Here is a 24,555-nt window from a genome sequence, read left to right as displayed (position 1 = left end):
GTGAGTGAGTGATTGACTTGACCAGGGAGCAATAATTATTGACATCGGATTTGCGGTGGCGTCCCTCTCTAACGATGCTAATATGTAGCCTTAATCAAGTTCCCGCCCACATCGCGCATTACGTAAAGGTTGGCATCGGGATTGGCACAAAGCTTGTGAGCTGTTCTCATTTGGGATTCGATGGAATTTGTGGTGGGATAAATTTAGCGAGGTGTCTATCCATGTATATGCTCATTGTTATGATTACTACTGGCAGTTGATATTGCATAAGCGAGTGGTCAGACGTTTTATCCAATTTGACACAGATCGATTCATATCTAATGATTGTGTTTATTTCAAGATCAGAGCTTATACATTTTGTATGAATTGTAAACGATATTTTTCATATTAAGTTGTAAAAAAAGTTATTATCCATATACTTGTCATATTTAAAAAACAAATAAACCATGTTTGAAAACTCGATGAGCATACGTGCGTATATGAAAGATGCGAAAATATATTGGATGCAATTACTGATCTTCCGGTTTCGGTTACAACTTTGACGAAACAATTATAGTTACAGATTTCAACTGCAAGTGCACTCGGCAATTCCGATGAAAATCGATGCATTCGATGCCATTTTGCTTCAAAACAGTTAACTTTTTTTTTCGGAATTACGAGAAACAAAATGATGGTGGTGGCATGTAGATTTTTCAACAAACGATTTCAATATGTAGTACCTAAAACCTTTCAAGTGAATATTTAAGAAATTGAAACGAGTCCTGTGTTGAATCCCATTTAGAGATGCTTAAAACGAGACCCAATTGTCACATCTTGATTTTAAAGTTGAAAAAGCACCCACATGCAAGCCATATGCCTTTGACGATTGTGCATTTAAATGCACACAAGTCTGAAATGCATAATCGTCAATTGGCAACCGGTTACAGCATAAAACTAGATCAAAGGGTAGATTGCATCAGCTACTTATGTTTCTACTCAGTTTCTTCGCATGGGAAACTGTGTTGTGCTTCTTGGACAGAAAGCGACTCGAAAAGATCGCATGCATAAGATAAGCCCAATCTGGAATAGTATTACAAATTTCTAGACGTTCAGCATGCAGTTACGAAGAATCCTACATGGCAGACGGTCGTGATCCGGTGTGTTACCTACCGAGATGATACCATTGATTATGATGCTGATGATGCACATGAGATATTAGCGCTGCAATGATTGATCTGATGTACCAACATCGGTCAACGACGCTGTCACTCTTGTAACTGTTGCTTGTCACCGGGTACTCTTCAGAAGGAATCAAACGGGATCATGCATCAATATTGATTTAGTCAAAAGAGAGTCTCTTGGGAAAATTCCAACTCATACGTTATTATGTGCCTATTTCTGAAAGGCGAGATGTCTTTTGAGTCGTGTTAACAGTCCATAACTGACGGTTTCCTATTCTAACAATATGTGTGTACCAAGCTATTGAAATGGTGCGGATTTATGATGATAGATCATTTTCCACGGCGACGAATGAACGATGCCGTTTTGTCGAAGCTGCCTTCCATAGGCGAGCGCACCGAGTGCCGGTTATGACAAATTGATTGATGTTATCTGATTGTGTAAACATGTCAAGTTGAACTGAGCGACACTTCTACTCTCTGGTCTTGTAAGGAACTGGTGACTGACTGCTGGATTTGGAACATTACTATCTTTCGGTTGGGGCTTCCAGTTACGACTTTGTATCCATATGTTGCGACTTATGTATGTTTGAGGTGTAGTTTCCATTTTATGACTAGTGCAATTCTTGACATGTGTGAATCAGAATATGCAAATGATGAGTTTTTAAAAGTCGGATATTCATTTGCTTCATTTCACTATGTGCTGAAGATTCCCAAAGCTGGTTTCCAAAATATTTTATACCACATCATACTATAAGTGGACAAAATTTTAGTCACGCTTTAGATCCCTCGGACAAAAAGTAGAGCCGGTCCTTGTGTTATTGGTAGTGTATGGAGGGCCAAGGAGTGGGAGTCGTCTGACTGGCGTCGGTGGTTGTCACTTGTAAGGGTGAAGGGTTGACGAAAAAACGCAAATAAGGAACGAACTGATAGAAATATTTATTGAGGGGAGAGGAGAAATATTGTGGGTGAACGGTTCGGTACTTCATCTCATAGCTCCCATTTCCATCCCATCAAAAACAAAGCAATGAAAAGGAATTTGATTTGTTTTTTTTTATTTATGTAATTTTGTGCGGCAGTGAGCACGCATTCTAGCAAAAAGAAGCAACAAGATTGGTGCTGTATTTCTCTGTTTTGCGATGAGAAGAATATATGTCCAGTGAGATGGAAAACGGAACAGTTCCCCTATTTCGTTTTAATATAAATTAAACATTAGATATAGTTTAGGTTAGTTTTTCGTACAAAGTTGGTGTCAGGTACGCTAGTCAAATTAGTGAACTAACGATATTGCTTATAGCGCAGTTAACCGTCTGAAAAAGGGTGAACTATTTTTGGTCCTGAGACAGTTTATTGATCACTAGTGAAAGATTGAGGACCTCTGCAGTATGTCTTACTCCACCGATGGCTATAATTCACGCAATAATCGTTTGATCTTATCGTGCTGTCGTTTTGAGAATTAATTTTTCGTCTCCAAAGATTTATTATGCACGTCATGCGTCTGCTACACTTGCAATCCCAGCGTTAATTATGGATTTATGCGCTTCGTTTGCATTGAATCGTTGCCTCGTTGCACAGTGAACATATTATGGATGGACCCATGAACTTCGTCGCTTCGCAGAAGCATGTTTTTCTCGCTTCCCGATTTGGGCCACCGACCGACCGAGCATAACAGTGGCAGAAGTTGGATACGGTCTACCATTTGAAAATCACCTTGCGCAAAATATATGCTCTTGTCAGCGTTGTCGTCCCCGACGCCATTTACAGCGATGTGACATAAACATTGGTTTTCACTCGGTACAAACATGGAACTGTAAATTGTATATTTATTACCAATTAATCGACGAAACCCTGGCGGTCTGAAGCGTGTGGAACGCTAAGGGCGAAACTCTAAGGGTGGTCACTGCCAGTATTCTAAATAACCCTTAGTTGAAGATTTGTTTAAGTGCATTTCCACTGTGGGTTGGTCAGGTGGTCAGAATAAAAAGAATTTTGTTTAGTTCAATTCAACTCAAATGAAAACAAAAAACATATTTCTAGGGTCCATATGTCGCCTATCTGGGCTTATGAATTTCTTAGCTTATTATTCCATGATGCTCGAAGCAAAATTTCTTAGGGACCTGAACCTTAGCTGTCCGGAGTACCAGAAGGCTCATAGGAGTCATCCAATCCAACAGATAATATTTTAGCAAGTACACACTTAGACCAAGAACAGGAACCAGCACAGAACTTTCCATTCCTGATAAGGGAGGATCCATTAATTACGAAACGCAAAAAAATGCAATTTTCAACCAACCCATTTTTCCCCCTATGTCACACTTTTTGTAAAAATCAATTAAAATTTTTGTATAAATTGTCACACTTCGGACAACCCCCCCTCTATCCTCTTAGCTTTACGTAATTTATGGATGCTCCCCAAGTAAAATTGATGTACAAAATATTTTGTGCCACATATTGCTACTGATTGTCCCATAATGTCTTCTGTCGTAAATGTTCTCTACTTTTGGTGTTAATACGATCAACGCAACTTGAACACATTGGACTTCATCAGCGGTAAGCGAAAGAATTTTGATTCGATTAGTTATTAATGAGCGTAAATTGATTTTCGTGCCTGAGCTTCAACGGTCTCCGGTTATGGTGCAGTACCACCGCGCATCGAGCACGTATCAATCCATATTTGAGTGGGGTACATGTCGAAGCAGCCGTACATAATAAATCCGGGTAGCAATGTTTACAATATTGCTATATTTGCTCTGGTGACAGATGACAGCTCGTTCTTGGTAATTACAAATATGAACATTATTTGCTGTTTGCGATGAAATTGTCAATGCTTTTTGGGAACGCGTTTTAATGGTTTTCTGGTCATTCATAAGCTTTGTATTGTGCATCGTTCACATATCAGTGTTCAATAACTCGATAATAATCGAAGTATGAGCCAAAACATCAGTTACAGTTGGTTATCCGAGTTTTACAAATCAAAAGCTTTGACATTTTATTTTGCTCTTGGGATCGACTTTATAGGATTAAAGTATTATCTCATGATAGTTAATCTAGCTAGTTTTCAAATGCTCAATTGATTTTATTTGTACGTATCATAAAAATATCTTTTTAAATAATAAATTGGTAAATATTTAGCTAGTACCAGAATGTTATATCTTTCTGAAACATAAAATGTTAACATTTTGAGAGTTTATATTTGAGACCTTCCTTTGTCCACTGGAATAGATACATGGCTACAAAGCTAGACTCTACTGTATTTAATTTACATTCCATTTTCGAGTCTTGAATTTTCTTGGCTTTTCTGGGTATCTAGTATCGTCATATTAGTCACAAAATTTACGAATTCAAAAATGGTAATTTGGCTTAAAATAATACTTAATGAATAGTGAAGGCAATGTCTCAGTGGGATGTAATGCCAACAAGAAAACCCTAAATTAATCCACCTAGCGGTAATTATGCATTTCTCATTCGTTCAAATGAGTTAAAACAACACTAATAAATGGAATGGTCTTATTTTCATATTTGTTCAAATGAATTGTAAAATTTTCTGCCGGATGCAGTAATGGCAAGGATTTCGTAGGTGCATTAATTCGTCAAATTATGTTACTTTTACACAAACAACTTATTCAAATGAAAGCCTAAACTTGAAATTGTGTGATAGAATCAAAATTATGTTCATAAGTAGTGTATGTTTGCTGGAAAACGCAAATATTGTTGAGGGTGCCAACAACTGTCGCACCCTGCCGATGCCGTAATCTACCCTATTCAACTAGCGACCGAATTTTACCATACCCAAGCTCGGTAATTCGACCTTTCGACCTTATTGATTCACAGGCAACCGAGATCTAGAGTTTTCCAAATTTGACCATTTTGTATGAAAAACGGCAAGTGGGCACTTTATTATGTCGGCCAGTGTATGTATTTTGGCCACAAGTTCTCAACCCATGGTACGATTCAGTCAATTTTCCGATAGGAAACAATTGGACAGAATTCTACATCAAATGCAACTTTTTGAGGATAAGTGCCCCAAAAAATGAGTGAGAATTTTACACGGTTTTCATGTAAAAATGTATTTTAGCCATTGTGGGGTTTGAGTAAAATGCCTTCAGCGTGTGTTAATAGATTCACACATCAGCGTGTCAATCGACGAACAGCAAGCCATGACTTTCCTCTCTTCTAGTCAAACCTCCACGGCGTGCACACGCATCCACGGAGAGTGGCTGTCATAACTTTGTTCCGGCCATTTAGGACCACACATTTTGGCGATCCTGCCAGTCTATTTTTTTGATCCTGTCGCTGATTTCATGTGGTGTGTTAAATTCAAGTGGTTAAATTGTGACGAGTGATATATTTCAGTTTGCAAAATCACAAGACGCGTCTCGAAGACCGTCGAAAAGTGGATTGTGGTTTGCTAAATCACAAGACGCGTCTCGAAGACCGTCGGAAAATAGTTTGTGGTTTGCTAAATCCCAAGACGCGTCTCGAAGACCGTCGGAAAATGGTTTGTGGTTTGCTAAATCACAAGACGCGTCTCGAAGACCGTCAGAAAATGGTTTGTGGTTTGCTAAATCACAAGACGCGTCTCGAAGACCGTCGAAAAATGGTTTGTGGTTTGCTAAATCACAAGACGCGCCTCGAAGACCGTCGGGAAATGGTTTGTAGTCTGCTAAATCACAAGACGCGTCTCGAAGACCGTCGGAAAATGGTTTGTGGTTTGCAAAATCACAAGACGCGTCTCGAAGACCGTTGAAAAATGGTTTGTGGTAGCGCATCTGAAAGATCACTGGAAAAATGGTTTGTGGTTTGAAGAACATCAAAGCCTTGCCTTGTAAGAAATTGGTTTGTGGTTTGCAAAATTACAATGCGCGTCTGGAAGATCGGTGGAAATGGTTTGTGGGTTACAAAACTTTAAGGCGTTTCTGAAAACGAATTTTATACAGCGCTTTCTGTTTATTTCGGCTGGTTGTGGCCCCGGGATCCTAGTGCGAGTGATTTTTACGGTGCGACGCGTTTTCGGTGGTGTATTTTTTTTTTTCGGTTGCAGTTCGCGTGGAAAAAGTGCAACCGTGCTCTTCGGATGCGCGTGTGTGTGATTTGTTGGCCTTCCAGGTTCAGGTATGAAAATATTGGTGTTTGAAGTTTATAGATTCGATTCTGAGGGCGATCCTGTTGATCGAAAAAGGGTCCCGCTTCAAAGTGAAGGTTCGATTGGTTGCGTGGGGGCGTCGTCCGATGTTTCATACCAGCGGAAGTTTGTTAAGTATTATTTTCATATTTTCATATTATTTCTTGCTTTCTTCTTGTGTATTTCTTTTGTCTTTGTTATTCTCCTTTTTATGTTAATCTTGAATCTTCTGATTCACAAGGAGAATGCTCCTGTAGCTGCTTTGTTCCTTTAAACATTGTTTTTGAAAACACACATCAATTGTCGTTTCGCCCTTTTTTGTTCTCCACAGGAAATATGAAGTTTTTTTTTTGGTCTCATCAAAATGATTAACCCATACGATAAAACTGTAAAGGAAATTCAATAAATTACAATTTTTGAAAACGAAAATTAATCATATTTGATGTCGTTTACGTACAGCAGTTACGTACTGCTTTCTCTAACTCTCGCGAGAATTATAACTTCAAATAAAACAATTGGCACGGAAACAATAATCGGTGGACTTCTCTCAAGACCTTCAAATCTATTTTTAAAATAATATGAATGAGTATTTGTCCAATCTTCGAGTGCTATTAGGTTCCAAATTACATTCACTACAATACCATCGCAAATACCGCCTTCGTTTTGTCATTATTGATTGATAAAGTTATAAATAGCGCGGGACATTATTTCCATTAGCAGAAGCATTGCATGTAAGGCTTTAAGCTGATTTTTTCCCGATAAATTTGAAACGGTTATTTGATGGCTTGTGTCCAGCACCTTCTAATTTCGACTGCTCACAGAAACAGTTGTAACAGAATTAATAATCCGATGGAGTTGCTTGGGTTAGTTTTGTCGATTTTTTTCGCTTAGTTTCAAATATCTAAAATAGTTTCATTGTTACATTGTCGCCACTTCGCAGTAAACATTGCATATCCTCTCATTCAAACAATAATGATGGCGTTGACGTTTTAGTCCACATTTAAATGAACAATCGCTCACTTTGAGTGGATTGTTTATTCTCACCATGGATAAACAATTCAACACGTATTCTATAAGATCTGATAAGAAAATGTTAATACTGTTGTATATAAAAATATCCCAACTAATTGATAAAATAGAAGTTGCATAGATCACATCGCTTTCCATGGTGAATCTCGATCTATGTTTCTGATTACCCCACCCAACTAACCTTCCCTTCCCGTGGTAATTGTGGAGATGCAGAGGTATTCTCGGTCTCTAGTAGCAACAATAACCACACACTAACCTTCCCTTCCTTTCCCAACTGACTGTAAGGACTTGGCCGGCGCCGTTATTGATCAACAATTGAGAGCTGCTGGAACGTGCACTTCGAGAATAGATGGTAAATCCCAACCACTATTCACTTGGATTGAAGTGAAATTCGCACCAGCTCCGATCAATCACGGAGTATGAGGTTTATGATAGACAATTCTCGAGCAACGAGTTTTTCCCATTAGTCCGTCAGAGTACTCTTCAAAGTTGGCAAAGGAATTGGACACACAATGAACTTGGACGGTGGCTATTTTCCATAGCTCCAAAAGTTTCTGGGCGAGCGTGGTTCAGAGGTGAGGACTTAAGTCGAGGCTTCATTCGCGTGATGTCGAGACTTATGTCCAATCACTATTCACTAAACGCACATCTGTACAGAATAAACCTTGTCGATAGCAACTTATGTAGGTGCGGAGCCGGTTATGATGACATCGATCACGTAGTTTGGTCATGCTCGGAAAATGACGCCTCCAGAGAGCAATTATTGGATACCCTTGTGGTCCGAGGTAAACAACCCTTCAGGGAGATAAGAGGTGTTTTGGGAGATCGTGATGTTGTCTATATGCAGGCCATTTATAGTTTTCTTTGTGCTTCTGACATCAAAATTTAATATTTTGTTTTTTTTTCTTCTTTCTTTAAAGTGTTTTTTTTTGTTTAGTCTCTGCCTTTTTGTTCCGTAGAGCTCCGTAGAGCTCTTGCCATCCGGAAGATGCTCCCAGTCGAACCATTCCTCGAGCATGACGACACGCCACATCGTCACTGACGCCAAATGCCCGGATGAGAAGCTGAAATTTCCTTATCCCAAATCCTAAGCCCCGTCCATCCTTAAACATTGTAAACTAACCTCGAGTCACCACGAGTACGCTGGCTCCTTCCCCTCTCTTATTAACTGTATAATAAAATGATATTGATTGTATATATCACAAAGAACCATGGCTCCGTAAAGTGTTATACACGCCTGAGCCTACCAAATAAACGAACATGGAAAAAAATCACGGAGTAGCAACCATTGCTATGTACAGTCAGTCTAAGTTTAGCTAAGCTAAGCTACAACACTTAAAGTACTGCAAGCATTGATTTTGATTAAAACGAGTTTGGATTTCATGAAGCCACTTGGCGACGTATATGAGACTACCACTTGAGCTATGATATAACGAAATCTGAGAGAAATGGAGAAATATTCAATGCTGTATTGTTCGAAACTGTTCTGAAAGCCAAATATATTATCTAGAAATTTATTTTGGAATGTACTGACTTAGTAGCTTAGTAGCCATAGTGGGATTACCTGTAGCATCAGATATTTTGGACTTATAAGGACTAATAAGTTTGCCAGATTTTACAAAGCTATTCGGTTCGAATTTCTTCAAAGTTCAAACTACAGTTCAGTTTCAAAGTTCGAATTTCTTATGCGAAAGATTAGTTTGGAGTTTTTGGCTAGCAGTACTAGTTGATGTCAAATAGTTAATGGTGTACTATACGCGAAACGAAAAGTTGGATTAAATGTACGAATTTGGATTTGATTTGGATTGGATTCGAAATGGATTTGGATTGGCTTTGTATTGGATTTCGTTTGAATTTGGATTAGAATTGGATCGGATTTAAATTTGGAATTGGATTGAGTTTGGATTGGATTAGATTGGATTGGATTTAAATTGGATTTGAATTAAATTTGGATTGAATTTGCATTGGATTTGCTTTCGATTGAATTTGGATAAGAATGGATTTTTTCAACTTTATAAGGTTGTTCTCAAATCTTATAAGTAATGAAGTTCAACACCGCTTAGCTTTGGATTGCATTTGGGTAAGATTTGGAATGTTTTTGGAGGAAATTGTCATTGTATTTGACAAAGAAAAGAAGGCCATTGACATCGTAAATTTGTTGTTCTCTAATCATCCAACGAAAGTATGAATCAAGTTTCATCTTTCGTGACTCACGGCCCCACTCTGAATTATTTTTCTGGTATTAAAACCATGATGTTGAGTCAAATTTATTTTGGTGTGTAGTTTTCAATGGAGTTATGCGGTTGCTCAATTGCAACCGATGTTCACCTTCTTCTCACTTAAAAAATCCAGGAGAAAAACAAGCATTGCACCCTATGCTAGAAGATTTTTTTTTGCGTTTTTAATGAGAGAAGAAGGGAAATGTGGGGTTTGAGTAAAATGCCTTCAGCGTGTGTTAATAGATTCACACATTAGCGTGTCAATTGGCGAACAGCAAGCCATGACTTTCCTCTCTTCTAGTCAGACCTCCGCGGCGTGCACACGCATCCACGGAGAGTCGCTGTCATAACTTTGTTCCGGCCATTTAGGGCCACACAGCCATAACTTTACAGCCCATTAGTCCGATCCGGCCAATTTTCAATAAGAAACAATGGGACAGGCTTACGCGTCGAATGGAACTTGTTGTGAGTAAATCGGCAAAAGACAATTGCCAAAAAAATGAGTGAGTTTTTTGCATGGGCTTTGCGCATACATAAGGTAAGACGGTATAATATGCTAAGATAACTAAGATAACTGATAACTTTTTACTTTTCAACGGTATTTATGCAATCTTTATGTTATTTGGTAGTCCAAAAAGTCGCTTACGCATAGCCTGTGAGTAGCCATATAAAAATATAACAGAGAACACGTAATAAAGCTTATTTGAAAAGTCGTCAACAAAGAAGTCAAACAAAAAGTCGGAAGAAAACGGTATTTTTGGTAACCGACCCGGCAACGAAATAATGACTATGATTGGACTATGGTTGGAGTGAACGTGGTCACTATTCAAGAAGTCCGATGGCCTATATCCGGAGAATGTGAATTCCAAGCCGTGGACCCCACGACCAACACTGCATTCAAATATAACATCTATCACAGCGGCGACGGAAAAGCAGAGCATGGAGTTGGTAGATGTGGATAGATGTGGTGGAAGCCTATTTTAGCGAACGAATTTGTATTTTGAGGTGGATACAGGTAAAATTCTTCAATTACAATCACGTACCGACAAACGATAAATCCGGCGACGTGAGGGACACGGTTTATGAATGTCTTGGAGAGTGCCCAAAGCATGACGTGAAAATTGTTATCGGAGACGCTAACGCTCAGGTCGGTAGATAGGACTTTTTCCGTCCCATAATTGGTAGGGAGAGCCTTCACTCCGCTACCAATGCCATTGGCCTACGGGCTGTAAATTTCGCTGCTGCCAGAGGGATGGCCATCAGAAGCATCTACTTTGCACGAAAGAACATCCGAAAGCACACCTGGAGACACCCAAATGGTGAAACTTGCAACCAGATAGACCATGTTCTGGTGAATGGGCGCCATTTCTCGGATGTTATCGATGTACGAACATTCAGAGGTCCGAACATTGACTCTAATCACTACCTCGTTGTCAGTAAAATTCGATCACGGTTGTCAACTGTATCGAACGAAAGATCACAGCGATCGATGCGTTACAATATCCAGCGATTGTCGGCGGTAGGAGTATCAGCTGAGTACTGCCAGAAGCTCGCCAGATCAGTGTAATCAACGTTAGCGACAACTTCAACGACCTATGGGAGTCGATCCATGGAGCGGTGAGCACAACAGCACGAAAAGTGGTACGCACTGCACAGAGGCGATCCAGGACGGGTTGGTTCGATGTGGAGTTTCATAGAGTGACAGACGAGAAGAGCGTTGCCAGAAGCCGGATGCTGGTGTCGGGTACCCGATCGAATAGAGGAAGCAAGAGCAGCCGAAAACCGAATCCATAGAGGATGAAGAACAAATAATTAGCGAGGCGTAGGAAAAAATGGAGCAGAATGATATGCGGAGGTTTTATGAGACTGTCAATGGCGTGAGGAGAAAGTCAGCGCCATCTCCCGTCATGTGCAACGACCAACAAGGGAATTTGCTGACAGATACAACCGAAGTGGCTACCAGGTGGAAGCAACCCTTCGAGACTTTGTTGAATAGTGGAAGTGACGGTGCATCGGTGAACAGAATAAATATTAGCGACGATGGACAAGCTGTGGAGTTGCCTACACTAGATGAGGTTAAAAAAGCTGTTAAAGAGCTGAGAAACAATAAGGCTGCGGGAAAGGACCAGCTCCCGGCTGAACTTCTCAAACATGGCAGTGAGCAGCTTTATGAAGTTCTGCCCCATAATTATGTCCCGTATTCTGTTCAACAGGTTGTGACCGCTTGAAGAGTCCTTCATCGGCGAATATCAAGCAGGTTTTCGTGAGGGACACATCATCTGTTTATTGATTTCAAGGCGGCGTACGATTCGGTGAAACGGAATGAATTATGGAAAATTATGCCAGAACATGGTTTTCCGGCGAAACTGATACGGCGGATTCGTATAACGTTGGACGGATCGAAATCAAGCGTAAGGGTTGCGGATGAAATATCGACGTTATTTGTTACCTTAGATGGATTAAAGCAGGGTGATGCACTCTCAAATCTACTGTGCAATATAGCGCTCGAGGGAGCGAGTAGGAGAGCTGCCCAGCCAACACAAAGTCGCATATGCTAGCGAATAAGTATTCATGGTGGAGGCGATATAGGCGCATTCCTCCATTTGACTGGCAAAATGTATGTATATGGCCTCCACTTTGTACACTTATTCGCTATGATATACGATCTTGTGTTTACTGGGTGGTGTGCAAAGAAGCGGTACCATTATCACAAGATCGCATATGCTCCTGGGAGTTACGGACGATATCGATATTATCGGGATTACGATCAATACGCTGGCAATCAACGTGGGTTCAACAGCACCACAACACGGCAGCCTACGGTGAGCTGGACATGTTGTTCGTATGCCAGAAGAACGTCAAACGAGGATAATATTTAGTAGAGAACCCGGTAGAGGCCGCAGGCATTGTGGAAGTCCGCGTACACGATGACTTTTTACAGTTGAAGAGGACCTGAGGGCGCTCAATGTTCAGGGCGACTGGAAGCGATTGATCCAGGATAGAGTCCAGTGAAGAAGAATACCTGCACCGTTCGGCGTAGGTTCATTGAAGAGCTGTATCCCATCAAGTATCAAGTAAGTAATAAAAAAGGTTACAAATCCTAATGTGCTCGACTTATGTTTGGACCAATGAAATAAATTTTTAAAAAATGTTACATTTTTGAAGATGGAAGCAATTTTATATCATACTAGCAGACCCGACGAACTTCGTTTCGCCTAAAATTGATTTCTTCTCTGATTAGTTCTCGTGTTATGCAGAAATTTCTGTTTCATTTGTATGGGAGCACCGCTTTCCAAAAGGAGGAGGGGTCTCGAACCATCTTAAGAAACTTCCCTGCCCCCAAAAACCTCTGCATACAAATTTTCACGCCGATGGGTTCAGTAATTTCGGAGTCTATACGGTTCAGACAGACAGAAATTCATTTTTATGTATATAGAAGAAGAAGATTAACCACTGAGAAAAGTTATTTTGTTGTCCAACTGATTTCCAGTGCAAGTTTTGCGGACAGTATGCTAGTGTCGCTCAAGAATTTTGAGCAAATAAACATTGAAAGTTACAACAAAACTGTAACTTTTTGTATTTTGTTATTATTTTCATTATGCAATACAAAAATTCTTCCACATTCATATAGTATAATAATTTTACAAATATTTAATGGTACCAACTGATTTTTACAATAAGTTAGTTATAGTTTTCTAGAAATCAGGGTGGGGCGTTTATGCCAGGTGGGGCGCATTATACCGTCTTACCATAAAGGGGATGTTCAAAATGAATATATGACAAAAGGTCGAAAGGACAAAAGGTCAAAAAACAAAAGGTCGATAAGACAAAAAAATCGAAAGGGACAGAAGGTCGAAAGGACAAAAGGTCGAAAGGTACAGATGGTCGAAAGGGACAAAAGGTCGAAAAAGGCTAAATGTCGAAAGGGACAAAATTTCGATCAAGAACAAATTGATAACAAGTTGGGAGTATTCCAAAGGAATTTTTGCTATGCATTTAACTTCAAGCAGAAAAAATAACACACTTATCTCATCAATCAAAGTTGAAGAATGAGCCATTTTTAAAAAAGGAGAAATTACTATGAAACAATATTATGCATATCTAGATAGCTCTGTTAGATATAAAACAGATTGTTGATTTAGATAATGAATAACACTTGTATTGTCGCAGCCACGCAGGCGCGTGCATTGATGTATTTGATGTGTGGCGTGCGCCATTTCGACAGATCGATGTGACATCTAGAAACTCAAACATCCATCTATTAGTTAAACTCACTGAATGAATTTTAATGAATTGTTAAAAATTGTGTAATTTTGATCTAATTGATCTGTTATTTCCAACAAAACCACAAATAAAGTAGGACTCTTTTTGATTGGAACCATATGTTCAAATTCGAACTTGGACCAGAATCAAGTGAGTTATGGCCATTTGTTTAAAACCGGTACCAATCGATAGTCTTAAAAGGGACCAGGTCCCAAATTCATTTTATTCAAGCTTTTTGACCGATCTTCCATTATGATAACATTCCAGAAGTTTTCTAATATGTCAAGAATGAAAAATCAACCAAAAATACGGATCATGATGTCGCTGAGGTGCCCCAGGGGAACCTGTAGAAGGGATGGTGGACTTCAATCAGGAAGCGAGGTATGAATATAAAATAGTCCATTGACGACTTTGACCGGTTCCGGGACCTACGGATTGTTCCTGGGGAACTTGTAGAAGGGGACATTTCTATTTTTGCACCAAAGTCAGTCATTCGACGGCTCGGATACCTGGTCCGCCGGTAAAAAAGACTATTTTCTATCAGTTATAAATCCTAGCTGGCGACATCTCAAACTTCATGGCTTTGCAAAACAAGATCAATGGAGCTCATTCTGAAAGTTTTGGGCAGGTTGAACATGTTCCGGAATGGTGCCCCCGGGGAAAATGGCAATTTTTGATCATCTATAAAGCATCGCTTGCGACACTTCCACCTTCACAATTTTACAAAACAAGATCGATGGAACTCATTTTGAGGGTTTCTGAACTAGTTGGACATGTTTCGGAATCTTATGGAATGGTGCCCCCGGGAAAAATGGCTATTATTTATCAAACCTCAGCCTACGATATGTAAAACTGCATGTTCTGCATTCAAAATATGTAAGATCAATAAAATTCAAATTGAGGATTATTGCATATATTGAACATGCTCCCAAGTAGGGAACAAATTCTTTGTAGAAATGGGTTATTATTGCAACAGTTATTAAACCAATTTTACATCGAGTAGAACATAATCATTTTGCTTATTTTTTTGTATGCAAATATATGAAGTTTGACTTGTTGCAAAATTGCAAATTGAGTAAACGGATTTTCAAATAGGTATACGTGCCTCGTAACAAACCATTTAACAAAATTTGAAAAATATGTCATAACATTTATTTTTTGTCATTTTTACCAGGACTTCAACGGATTGCTATGCTACTGAGGTAACACCATAGGTTATTTTGTTGATGATTCAGACTTTCGGGTGATTTCGAAACATGACCAACCAATCATGAAGACTGAAATGTCGCAAGTGAGGATTTGGAAATGATCGAATCAGTAAAATCAGCTTTGTAAAATCATGAAGTATGAAAAGTCACTAGCGAAGTTTTACACCTAATAGAAATGGGCATTTTTCTTGGAGGATCAGAATTCTAGAAGATTCAAAGCCATTTCTAACTTGCTCAAAATCCCCCGAATGAGCTAAATCAATCCAGTTTTACAAAATCATGAATTTTGAGATGACACATGCAAGGTTCTGTAAATGACCATTTTCCCCGGAAGGTTTCAGAACATGTCTAAGTTAGTTGTCCAAAACTTAGTATACGAATCAATCTTGTTTTGCAGAATCATGAAGTTTTATGAAATTTTATAACTGATCAAAAATGGTCATTTCCTCGAGGAGCATTAGGAAACCTGAAGATCCCGGAACATGTTCAACTTGTACAAATTCTTCCAAAATGAGCTCCATTGATCTTCTTTTGCAAAATCATGAAGTTTCAACTGATGCAAGTAAAAAGAAATTAAAAACAACTGACGCAAGCAAGGCTGTATACATGATAACAAAGCGCCATTTTCCTCGGAAGTACCATTCCAGAAAATTCCGGAGCTTGTTCTAATTCTTTAGAAACTATCAAAATAGGCTCCATTGATCTTGATTCGCCTGAAATTCGGAATACAGGCCATATTTTGAACCAATCAAATTCCTGATGAATTTTTAAATAGTTTATGTGACGTTTCATGTGTATTATTTCCGAAGTATGCGTTTTGAAAAATGGCAAAAAGCCATTTTAAATCTGGGATAACTTCGGACCCAAGTGGCCAACCCTAGAAATCCATAAAGCTCCTGAAACTTGAATTTATTCTGCCTCTTTTGGTGAAAGTTGCGAAAACAAAGTTATAAAATCAAAAAGTTACAGCTAAAAACATTTTTAATTTCGTTTTTAAAAGGGGGGTTAGTAACGGAAGAACTTAAGAAAAATGTCGAATATTTAGAATTCATTATCTTCATTACCCATATAAAACTATAAAAACATCTAGGGAAATAAATGTTACAAGGGGTTACATTTTGAAGGGTTTTTCGTTTATTTTGTGATTTTCTGTGTTAGTTGCTTTGCTTGTTAATGAGAAATAACTTCAAAAAATATTTATTCTCTAGATGTAAGAAGATCATGAATACAAACAAAACTCAGTTCGCAACTTCATACACATTTATATCACACTATATTTTAGTGGAGCTCAAGTATTTCGAATATTATTTCTTATGATTCAAATTATCGTTCCTCTTACGGGAAGAAATATTCGGTTCTTATCTCTAAGTGCCGCCTATTTAAATATCGTCCACTATAGTGGCCAGCGTGTTCGACGTTCCATAGCGTTCGCCGCGCTTCCTACTGAACGGCAAACGATTTCGATAAGCTGCCAGCACCGCCATTGTCAGCAGAGCAATCAGCAGAATCAGCGCCATAACCATCATTATCTGCACGGACCCGGTTCCGGATGAGGCCGTGTCTCCGGACGTTGACGGTGCTCTCAGTTCCATGGTGTTGTGGCTTAAAAACGTAGAGGCCCGGTTTTGATCGATTTGTTTGGAAAGCGTTTGAAGTTTTCCCGTCGTATCGGAGATTTTCTCCTCCAGTTTGTCGTTTTTAAACGACTGCTGATAGAGCTTAAATTCTAGCTCTTCTTTGGTTTGCTTTAACTTTGAAAGTGTTAGATCATTCAACTCCTGCATCATTTTCCTCAGATCGTTGGAAACTTGGGAAGTTACGTTGGTTGCATTTGTCAGTTGGGCTATCTTCACATCCAGAATCGATTTTTTAACCTGATAAATATCGTTTTCAAATGACATAAGTTTTTTCGTCAGGTCAAAAATCTCCGCTTCAATATGATTGGATTTGTTTGCAATAGCCTCTCGCTGGTCACTGAACTTACTGATGTCATCAATTGCATTTTGCATGATTTGCCTAATCTCCGAGGAATCTGGAATCGGAACAGATTCGTTCAGATATTTGTCCAAATGTTTGACAGTCACGTTCCATTCTGCGAGTGGGTTCGTGCTATCACTGCAGTAGATTCCCTTCACGTTAGTTTTGTCAGAAACCAGTTTTTCACTTTTAGATCCACCAACCGTGATGTTAAGAGTGTTTAAACCTCGTATCATTCGCGTCAGGAAAGTGCAGTTCCAATTATTGTCTGCGATGCTGATTGTTTTCAGATTAGGAAATATTGTGTTGATTTCTAGAAAATTTACGTCTTTAAGTCTATTCCCATCGATGAATATGTCCTCCATTTCTCTTGATGATGTGAAAATGTCGAAATCAATGCGGCTCAGCTTGTTGTAGGAAATATCCAAGCGCTTTAGAACTATGAGTTGAGAAAATGTGCCATGTTGTAGATTATTGATTGCAGTGTCCTCCAGATTCAGATCAACGAGATTTTTCAGATCGGCGAAGCTTGTAAGATTCAGTGCACCGATTTTGTTGTGCGATAAATCAAGAATTGTCAAGCTGCTAATTTGGTCTATTCCATTCATAGAAGTAAGATTATTCCAAGACAGATCCAGACTATTCAGGTTAAGTTCTGCAAAGTTATCTGCCGTGACTTCCGAAATAGAGTTGTTATATGCAATTAAATATTCTGTTGCCGAGTTCAGCTTCAATTTCTTCAATTGATTGTTGGCAATATTAATTCTTTTCACTTTCAAGTCATCAAACTCGAAGCTTGTTAGACTATTACTTCTTAGCCATAAATACTCCATATTACTGATTCCGTTGAACAAGTTTTTATCTAAGGATACCAAATTATTACTCTGCAGAAATAAAACAATCAACGACGGATTAAACTGGAACAGTCCACTTTGCAGGTTTTCTAATTCATTCCTTGCCACATATAACTTCATCAGTGCTGGTAAGTGAGAAAAAACAGAGTCTGCAAACGATTTTAGTTTGTTTCCATTAAGTAACAGTGTTGTTAGCTGTCCCAAATTATAAAATGCCTTTTCTTCAATGTTTGATATATTGTTTCCACTCAGATCCAGTAAGCTTAATTGCTTTGCACCACTGAATACTAAATTATTTAGTTCAGAAAGCATATTTGCAGACATGTTCAGCCACACCATGGAGCTCGCCCGTTCAAACGTGTAGCGGCTTAGTGTTTCTATGCTGCAATCGGACAAATACAACGTCTGAACAGTGGAGAATGTTTCGAATATCCTTTTCGGAACTTCCTTCAGCACAGAGTTGGTGAAGTGGAAGTTGTAGCGAGTGTAGTAGCTGGACTGAAAATAGATTTCTGTCGACAAATCAGTTACATAAACTCCGTTGAAAGTACAATTGTTGTCATTATAATAGTTGCTGCCCCTACATTCTATTGTGATGCCGTCGGAACTGGCTGCCAGGATGAGTAAGAGGAAAAACAATCTGCAAGTAGATAAAGAACAATTAGTTTTATTAGAACTTTGTAATTTTGAGTTAATCTCGCATATATTTTATAACAAGAACAATTAGAACATTGTATGCATTGAAAAATAAAAAAAAGCCTAATTTTTCTAGCTATGGTGTCTTCTTGTGACTTAAATTAGACAATACAAAGAATATATGAAAGATCAAAAATTCAAGAGGAACTGCAGATGGAGTTGCACCAGATGCCACTCAGCTTGGACGTAGTCACTAAGATAGACTCGTAAAGCCTACAAATCATATTTAGCAAAAGAGACCGCGTTATATCAGTGTTCAGGCGTTTTAAAACAGAATCACATCTACTCAACACGGTTTCTTCTAGGGTTGTTCCACTACCACGAATCTGCATGAATTTGTTCAATACTCGTTGGAAGCAATCGATAAAAGTAATTGGTGCACTTCGTTTTAAATTAATAAACCTAGAATAAACCACCTAGCGACGATGGTGACTTTCTCGTGCATTATAAAATGTAACGTGAGGTTAAAAGCACATAAGAGAGGTTAACATTGCACTTTGGGGAGATAGATTAAGTTATTTCCATCAATTCACATTTATTTGCATTCATTAGAATGCATTACAGCAGTTTTTGAAAATAAAATCGATTTATAAAAAAAATTACAAGGAGAAATGAAGAAAAAAACTATATTTTTTTAATAACTCCGGAACACAATGGCCGATTGAGCAAATTTTCAATAGCGAAGAATTTGGCAGCATTCCGCATCGAATGCAACTTGTTGAAATTGGATAAGGAAAATTTCAGAAAAGTGTGTCTCACATTTTGACGTAAACTACATCTAAGGGGAAGAAACAGATTCAGGGTATAAAACGAAAATGTCCAAACTTGAGACCGTCACGAAATTAGAAGAGACTTCAAACGCTAATAGCGTATTTATCTTTCGATGGATTTTCAAGTTTTCCTGGTCAATATGTTCAAAAACTCTCCAGCAATTTGTCAAATCCATTAAAACTGTTAATGATCAACGATGAACTATTGGAAAATTTAAATCTTCCATATCCAGTCAAAATTTCAGAACCAATCAATCCCGTTCATGTATCCACTACATAGCGCAGTATTTGCCTACTTTTGGGGTATTATCTATTATTGAATTATACATAGTGAATGAATAAAAGTGGTTGACGAGCTCAGTGGTCCAGTGGCTACCGCTTCTGCCTTACAAGCAAGAGGTCATGGGTTCAATTTCAGGTCCGTCCCTTCCCTACTTTGTATTTCGATCTTAGTTCTTTCTGTGTTTCACGTTCTACCAAAAAATGATTCCTACTGCTATAACCTTCCACACTATAAGAGGTCGTAGAGTGCATCTTTCTTAAGTAGGTGTCCAAATAACAATCCTTCCCCTTCCTCAGCTTTTGCAAGGACGTGGCCAGGACAGACCTCGACTATTGGAGATTGCATTGCTTCCATCTAAAGAGATAGTGAATTAGGACCCAATCAATATCTGTGTGTAACGGATGAAAGTGATGCTACATCTCATACTTCAGGTACCACCTTTACATGAATTTAAAAGTGAATTGTCAATCTAATGCTAATGCTAGTCAATGAATAAAAGTGGTACTACATTAGTGCCACCCCAAAAATTTTTAGCATTGGCATTAGCATTTAGGTGTTGCCCAAAAAATTTAAAGAAAAAGTAGAAACACGAAAATTTGATTTGACACGACATAGGGTAAAAAATTTTCCAATAGTGAACCACTTAGTAGCGAATTTCAAACTAGCTGCCATGCCACGGAGAAAATGTTTAACATGTTAAATTCGCATAGTATTTTAATAACAAGTTTCTTGCATCTCTTATGCTTGTTACATATCTAAAATACTCAAATACACGACGTTTTTCTTTGATATCAACATTTGAGAGTCTGACCGTACTTGCCCTTCCATAATAACTCTGATGGCATTTTAAATTGAAATGCACCAACTTTTCTTTCACTGTAGTTTACGTTGCTAAAGCGGTCGTGTGTCTCCTACATAACCTTTCCTAAATTTTTGTACACACACACGCATACATACATCACCTCAATTCGGAGTGGAGTGATCCTATAGCTTCTTTACATATGCTTAAGTATACTGCCCACTGAACCGCGTATTTCAAACTCCATATGGTATGTCGAGATGTCGCAAAGAGAGAATTCTCTTCTTTGGCTTCCCCTATTTTAAGTAAATGTGATAAGCAAAAGGATTTCTTTTGCAGTTTGTCACTGCCCTCGGAATGTAAGTTCGCATTGTTTTCTTATCGTGCTGAGGTGATCCCAGTGAATCCTCTCTTGCGACATTCGGCCCTTTATTCCAGAATAGGAAAGCTTGATTTGTCCCATATGAGTAGGAAATCTAGCAAATAACAATCCAGATGTCGCCAATACATTATTTTATCATTGTTCAGTTAACATTTTTTGAGAATTTGCAGTAAAACGGGATTAAAAAATGGACTGGCAACAATGAAGAAAAAGAAACTGATCACCTTCGAGCAGCGGATCGGCGAGAGAGAAAACAGCAAAGCGTCGACCAATCACGCCGGAATGGGGAGAGATAACAAAAATAAACAAACACCGAAGCCTGATGCAGAAATAACCGGAAAATACAAAGTGCTCTTTTTGGAACAACATTGGAAAATATCAGATAAAAAGCAGGATTGATGATCATTGGTGCTGATGACGAAAGGATGTAAATACAAAAGACAAATAGAAGACAAATAAGAACCAAATAAGACAAATAAGACAAATAAGACAAATAAGACAAATAAAGACAAATAAGACAAATAAGACAAATAAGACAAATAAGACAAATAAGACCAAATAAGACAAATAAGACAAATAAGACAAATAAGTACAAAATGAATAAATAAAGACAAATAAGACAATTAAGACAAATAAGACAAATAAGCTCCTGAGCGGAGCGCCCATCTATACCAGGAATACGTCCGGATATTCGTACAGGAATTGTTCTGTTTATTCCTCCTGATATTCCTCAAGGAATCTTTCGGATATACCTCCAGGCATTCTTCCAGATACTCCTCCAGGACTTTCTTAGAATATTCTTTTAGATATTCATTTCCGAATATTCTGCTTTAAGGAACTCCTTCTAAAATATTCTCCAAGAATTTCTCCCGGATAATGCTTTAGGAAGTACAATGAAGGAATCAGGAATTCCTTCGGATATTCCTCCAGGAGTTTTTCCTGATATTCTCCTAGGGAATTCGTATGGATATTCCTTAGCAGAGATCAATAGGGTCATTGTGAAAAACAACAAAGCCCCTGGCGTTGACCAAACTACCAGGAGAGCTGTTTAAACACGGTGGTGAGGCACTGGCTAGAGCGCTGCACTGGGTGATTTACCAAGGTTTGGGAGGGGATGAGGTTCTGGCTCGCAGGAGTGGATGGAAGGTGTCGTGTGTCCCATCTACAAAATTTATTTGTTTATTTATTTATTATGCCTACATAAGGTACTCTTTCAAATTTTAGCCACTTGCCGACTGGGAACACCAATTGCAAGAGAGTTCGTGGGACAGTAATTAGGCAGGATTTATGGGGTCGAACTGCTCTACCACAGACCAGGTGTTCGCCATACGTCAGGTATTTGCAGAAATGCCGCATGAATACTGGCAACGTGCCCACTCAGTGCGAGGAGCATCGTGGCCCAGATCTGTTAACTGAACATCTCCGGGTCCGAGGAAAACAACCAAAGCCTATTAGGGAAGTGTTGTCGGCCTTGAGTCTAGAGTACATGTCCCTGGTCCACCAATTTTGAAAGTTGCTGATGTAAAACTGTAATCATTGTCCTGCCCATTCTCTTGTCTGTCGTACCCCATATCGATTGTCTTCCTCTTGTTGTACATTTCCATGTCTGTCGTTAATCCCTTCCGTATGTCCTCCTCTTGTCGTTGTCTTCCAAAAAAAAGTTTGTTTGTCCCGTTACAGATGCAAAAATGCGAGGAATGTCAACTTTCAGTGAATATCAGTATCGTAATATATTTGGCACCTTTAAATCCTCTCCTTTCCTTCCTACTGTATTATTGTATTCCCTCGTTCGGGACTAAACCAAGCGAGTCTTTCGGTTCCCCTCAAAACTAATACTATGTATAAGAATCAAGAAATGTATTGTTAAACCTGATTTCGGCTCCGTAACGCTTCACTGGCAAATGAGCCTTCCAACAATGAAAGATAAAAAAAACAACGTGCCCATACATCATCTATTTATCAACACTTCAAAGCCGTAGTTATGATAATAACTGATCGGGACCAGCTATGGCAGCTAATGCACGAAAACGGATTTCCGGATAAACTAATACGGTTGATCAAGGCGACGATGGATCGGGTGATATGCGTAATTCGAGTTTCAGGGGTATTCTCGAGTCCCTTCGAAACGCGTACAGAGTTACGGCAAGGTGATGGTTATTCGTGTTCGCTATTCAACATCGCTTTGGAGGGAGTAATAATAGCGGGTGAGTTTGACACGAGTGGTACGATTTTCAATGAAGTCCGTCCAGTTATTTCGGTTTCGCTGCCGACATTGATATCAAGGGTACATAACTTTGAGAGGATGGGGAAGCCTAACATCAGACTGAAAGGTTGCCGGATTGGACTAGTCATCAACACGTCGAAGACGAAGGACATGATAGGAAGAGGCTCAAGCGAGGTCATTAGGTTTCACCCACCACGAGTTTCTACTGGTGGTGACGAAATCGAGGTGGTTGAAGAATTCGTGTACTTGGGCCCACAGGTGACCGCCGATAACGATACCAGCAGAGAAATTCGGAGACACATAGTGGCTGGAAATCGCATTACTTTGGACTCCGCAAGACACTCTGATCGAATAGAGTTCGCCGCCGTACCAAACTGACGCCCTATAAAACGCTGAGTAAGACCGGTAGTCCCCGCTGGAGTCAATGAGACCTAGACGATGCTCGTGGAGGACCAACGCCCATTGGGAGTTTTCGAAAGGAAAGTGTTGGTGTACCATCTATGGTTAGGATGGATATGGCGGACGGTACTTGGAGGAGGCGACGAACCACGAGTTGCATCAGCTGTTGGTGAACCATCCATCGTTCACATCATGAAAATCGGAAGACTGCGGTGGGCCGGGCATCGTATCCAGAATGTCGAACAGTAATTCGGTGAAAATGGTTCTCGACAACGATCCGACGCACGGGAACAAGAAGGCGAGGTGCTATGGGGGAAGGTGGACTGGATCAGGTGGAGGACGATTTGCGACCCCTCCGCAGACTGCGCGGGTTGGCGAATTGCAACCATCTGACCGAGCTAAATGGAGAAGACTTTATAGCAGCAGGGCCACACCGGCCTTAGTCTGAAAATAATAAATAATAATTCCTTCAGATATCCCTCCAGGAATTATTCCGGAAATTCCTCAGGAATTCATCCAGATATTCCTCCGAATATTCCTCTAGATATTTTTTCGGATATTTTTCCAGATATTCTTCGTTGAATTCCTTCTAATATTCCTCCATATATCATTTTGGATATTCCTCCAGGAAGCCTTGCGGATATTCCTCCAGGAATTCATTTGGAAATTCCTTTAGAAAGTCCCCTGGATATTCCTTCAGGAATTCTTCCGGATATTCTTTCGGAAATTTCTCGTGATATTTTTCCTGGAGTATTTTCGGATAGTTACTTTCAGATACTCTTTACCGAATGTCAGAGGAATTCCTGAAGGAATCTCCGGAAGCATAGGTGGAGGAACTCCTTGATCATATATTTTCTCCGGATATTCGTCAAGGAGTTCTTCCGGCTATTCTTCCGGATATTCTTTCAGGAATTCCTCTGGACATTCCTCCAGGAATTCCTTCGGTTATTCCACCAGGAATTCGTTCAGATATTCGTTCTAGAACTCCTTCGGATATTCCAAGAAGTTTCGACATTCCTCCAGGTTTTTTTTATGATATTTCTTCAGGAATTCTTTCGAATATTCCTTCAGTAATTCGTTAAAATATTCCTTCGGAAATTCCTTCAGATTTTTCTCCAAGACATCACCTCCGAAAATTCTCCAGATAATTCTTTTTCTGAATATCTCCAGGAA

General features: G+C 39.2%; 2 protein-coding genes across 3 annotated transcripts in view; one reads left to right on the top strand and one right to left on the bottom strand.

Moving 5' to 3' along the window:
* Positions 1-24,555, top strand: part of LOC134220218 (cardioacceleratory peptide receptor-like) — a 365,520-nt gene that overhangs the window by 264,161 nt on the left and 76,804 nt on the right. The window lies entirely within an intron of this gene.
* The window catches only part of LOC134219162 (uncharacterized), a 22,148-nt gene continuing 13,702 nt past the window's right edge, over positions 16,110-24,555 (bottom strand). Inside the window, exon 2 of the mRNA XM_062697864.1 lies at positions 16,110-18,469. Within this exon, the coding sequence (XP_062553848.1) occupies positions 16,378-18,469 (2,092 nt within the window). The 3' untranslated portion in view covers positions 16,110-16,377. The remainder of the gene's footprint in view (positions 18,470-24,555) is intronic.

The sequence above is a fragment of the Armigeres subalbatus genome, chromosome 3 (genome assembly GCF_024139115.2).
Source record: "Armigeres subalbatus isolate Guangzhou_Male chromosome 3, GZ_Asu_2, whole genome shotgun sequence".
Classification (NCBI taxonomy): Eukaryota; Metazoa; Arthropoda; class Insecta; order Diptera; family Culicidae; genus Armigeres; species Armigeres subalbatus.
This window is presented reverse-complemented; position numbering and strand designations above follow the sequence as displayed.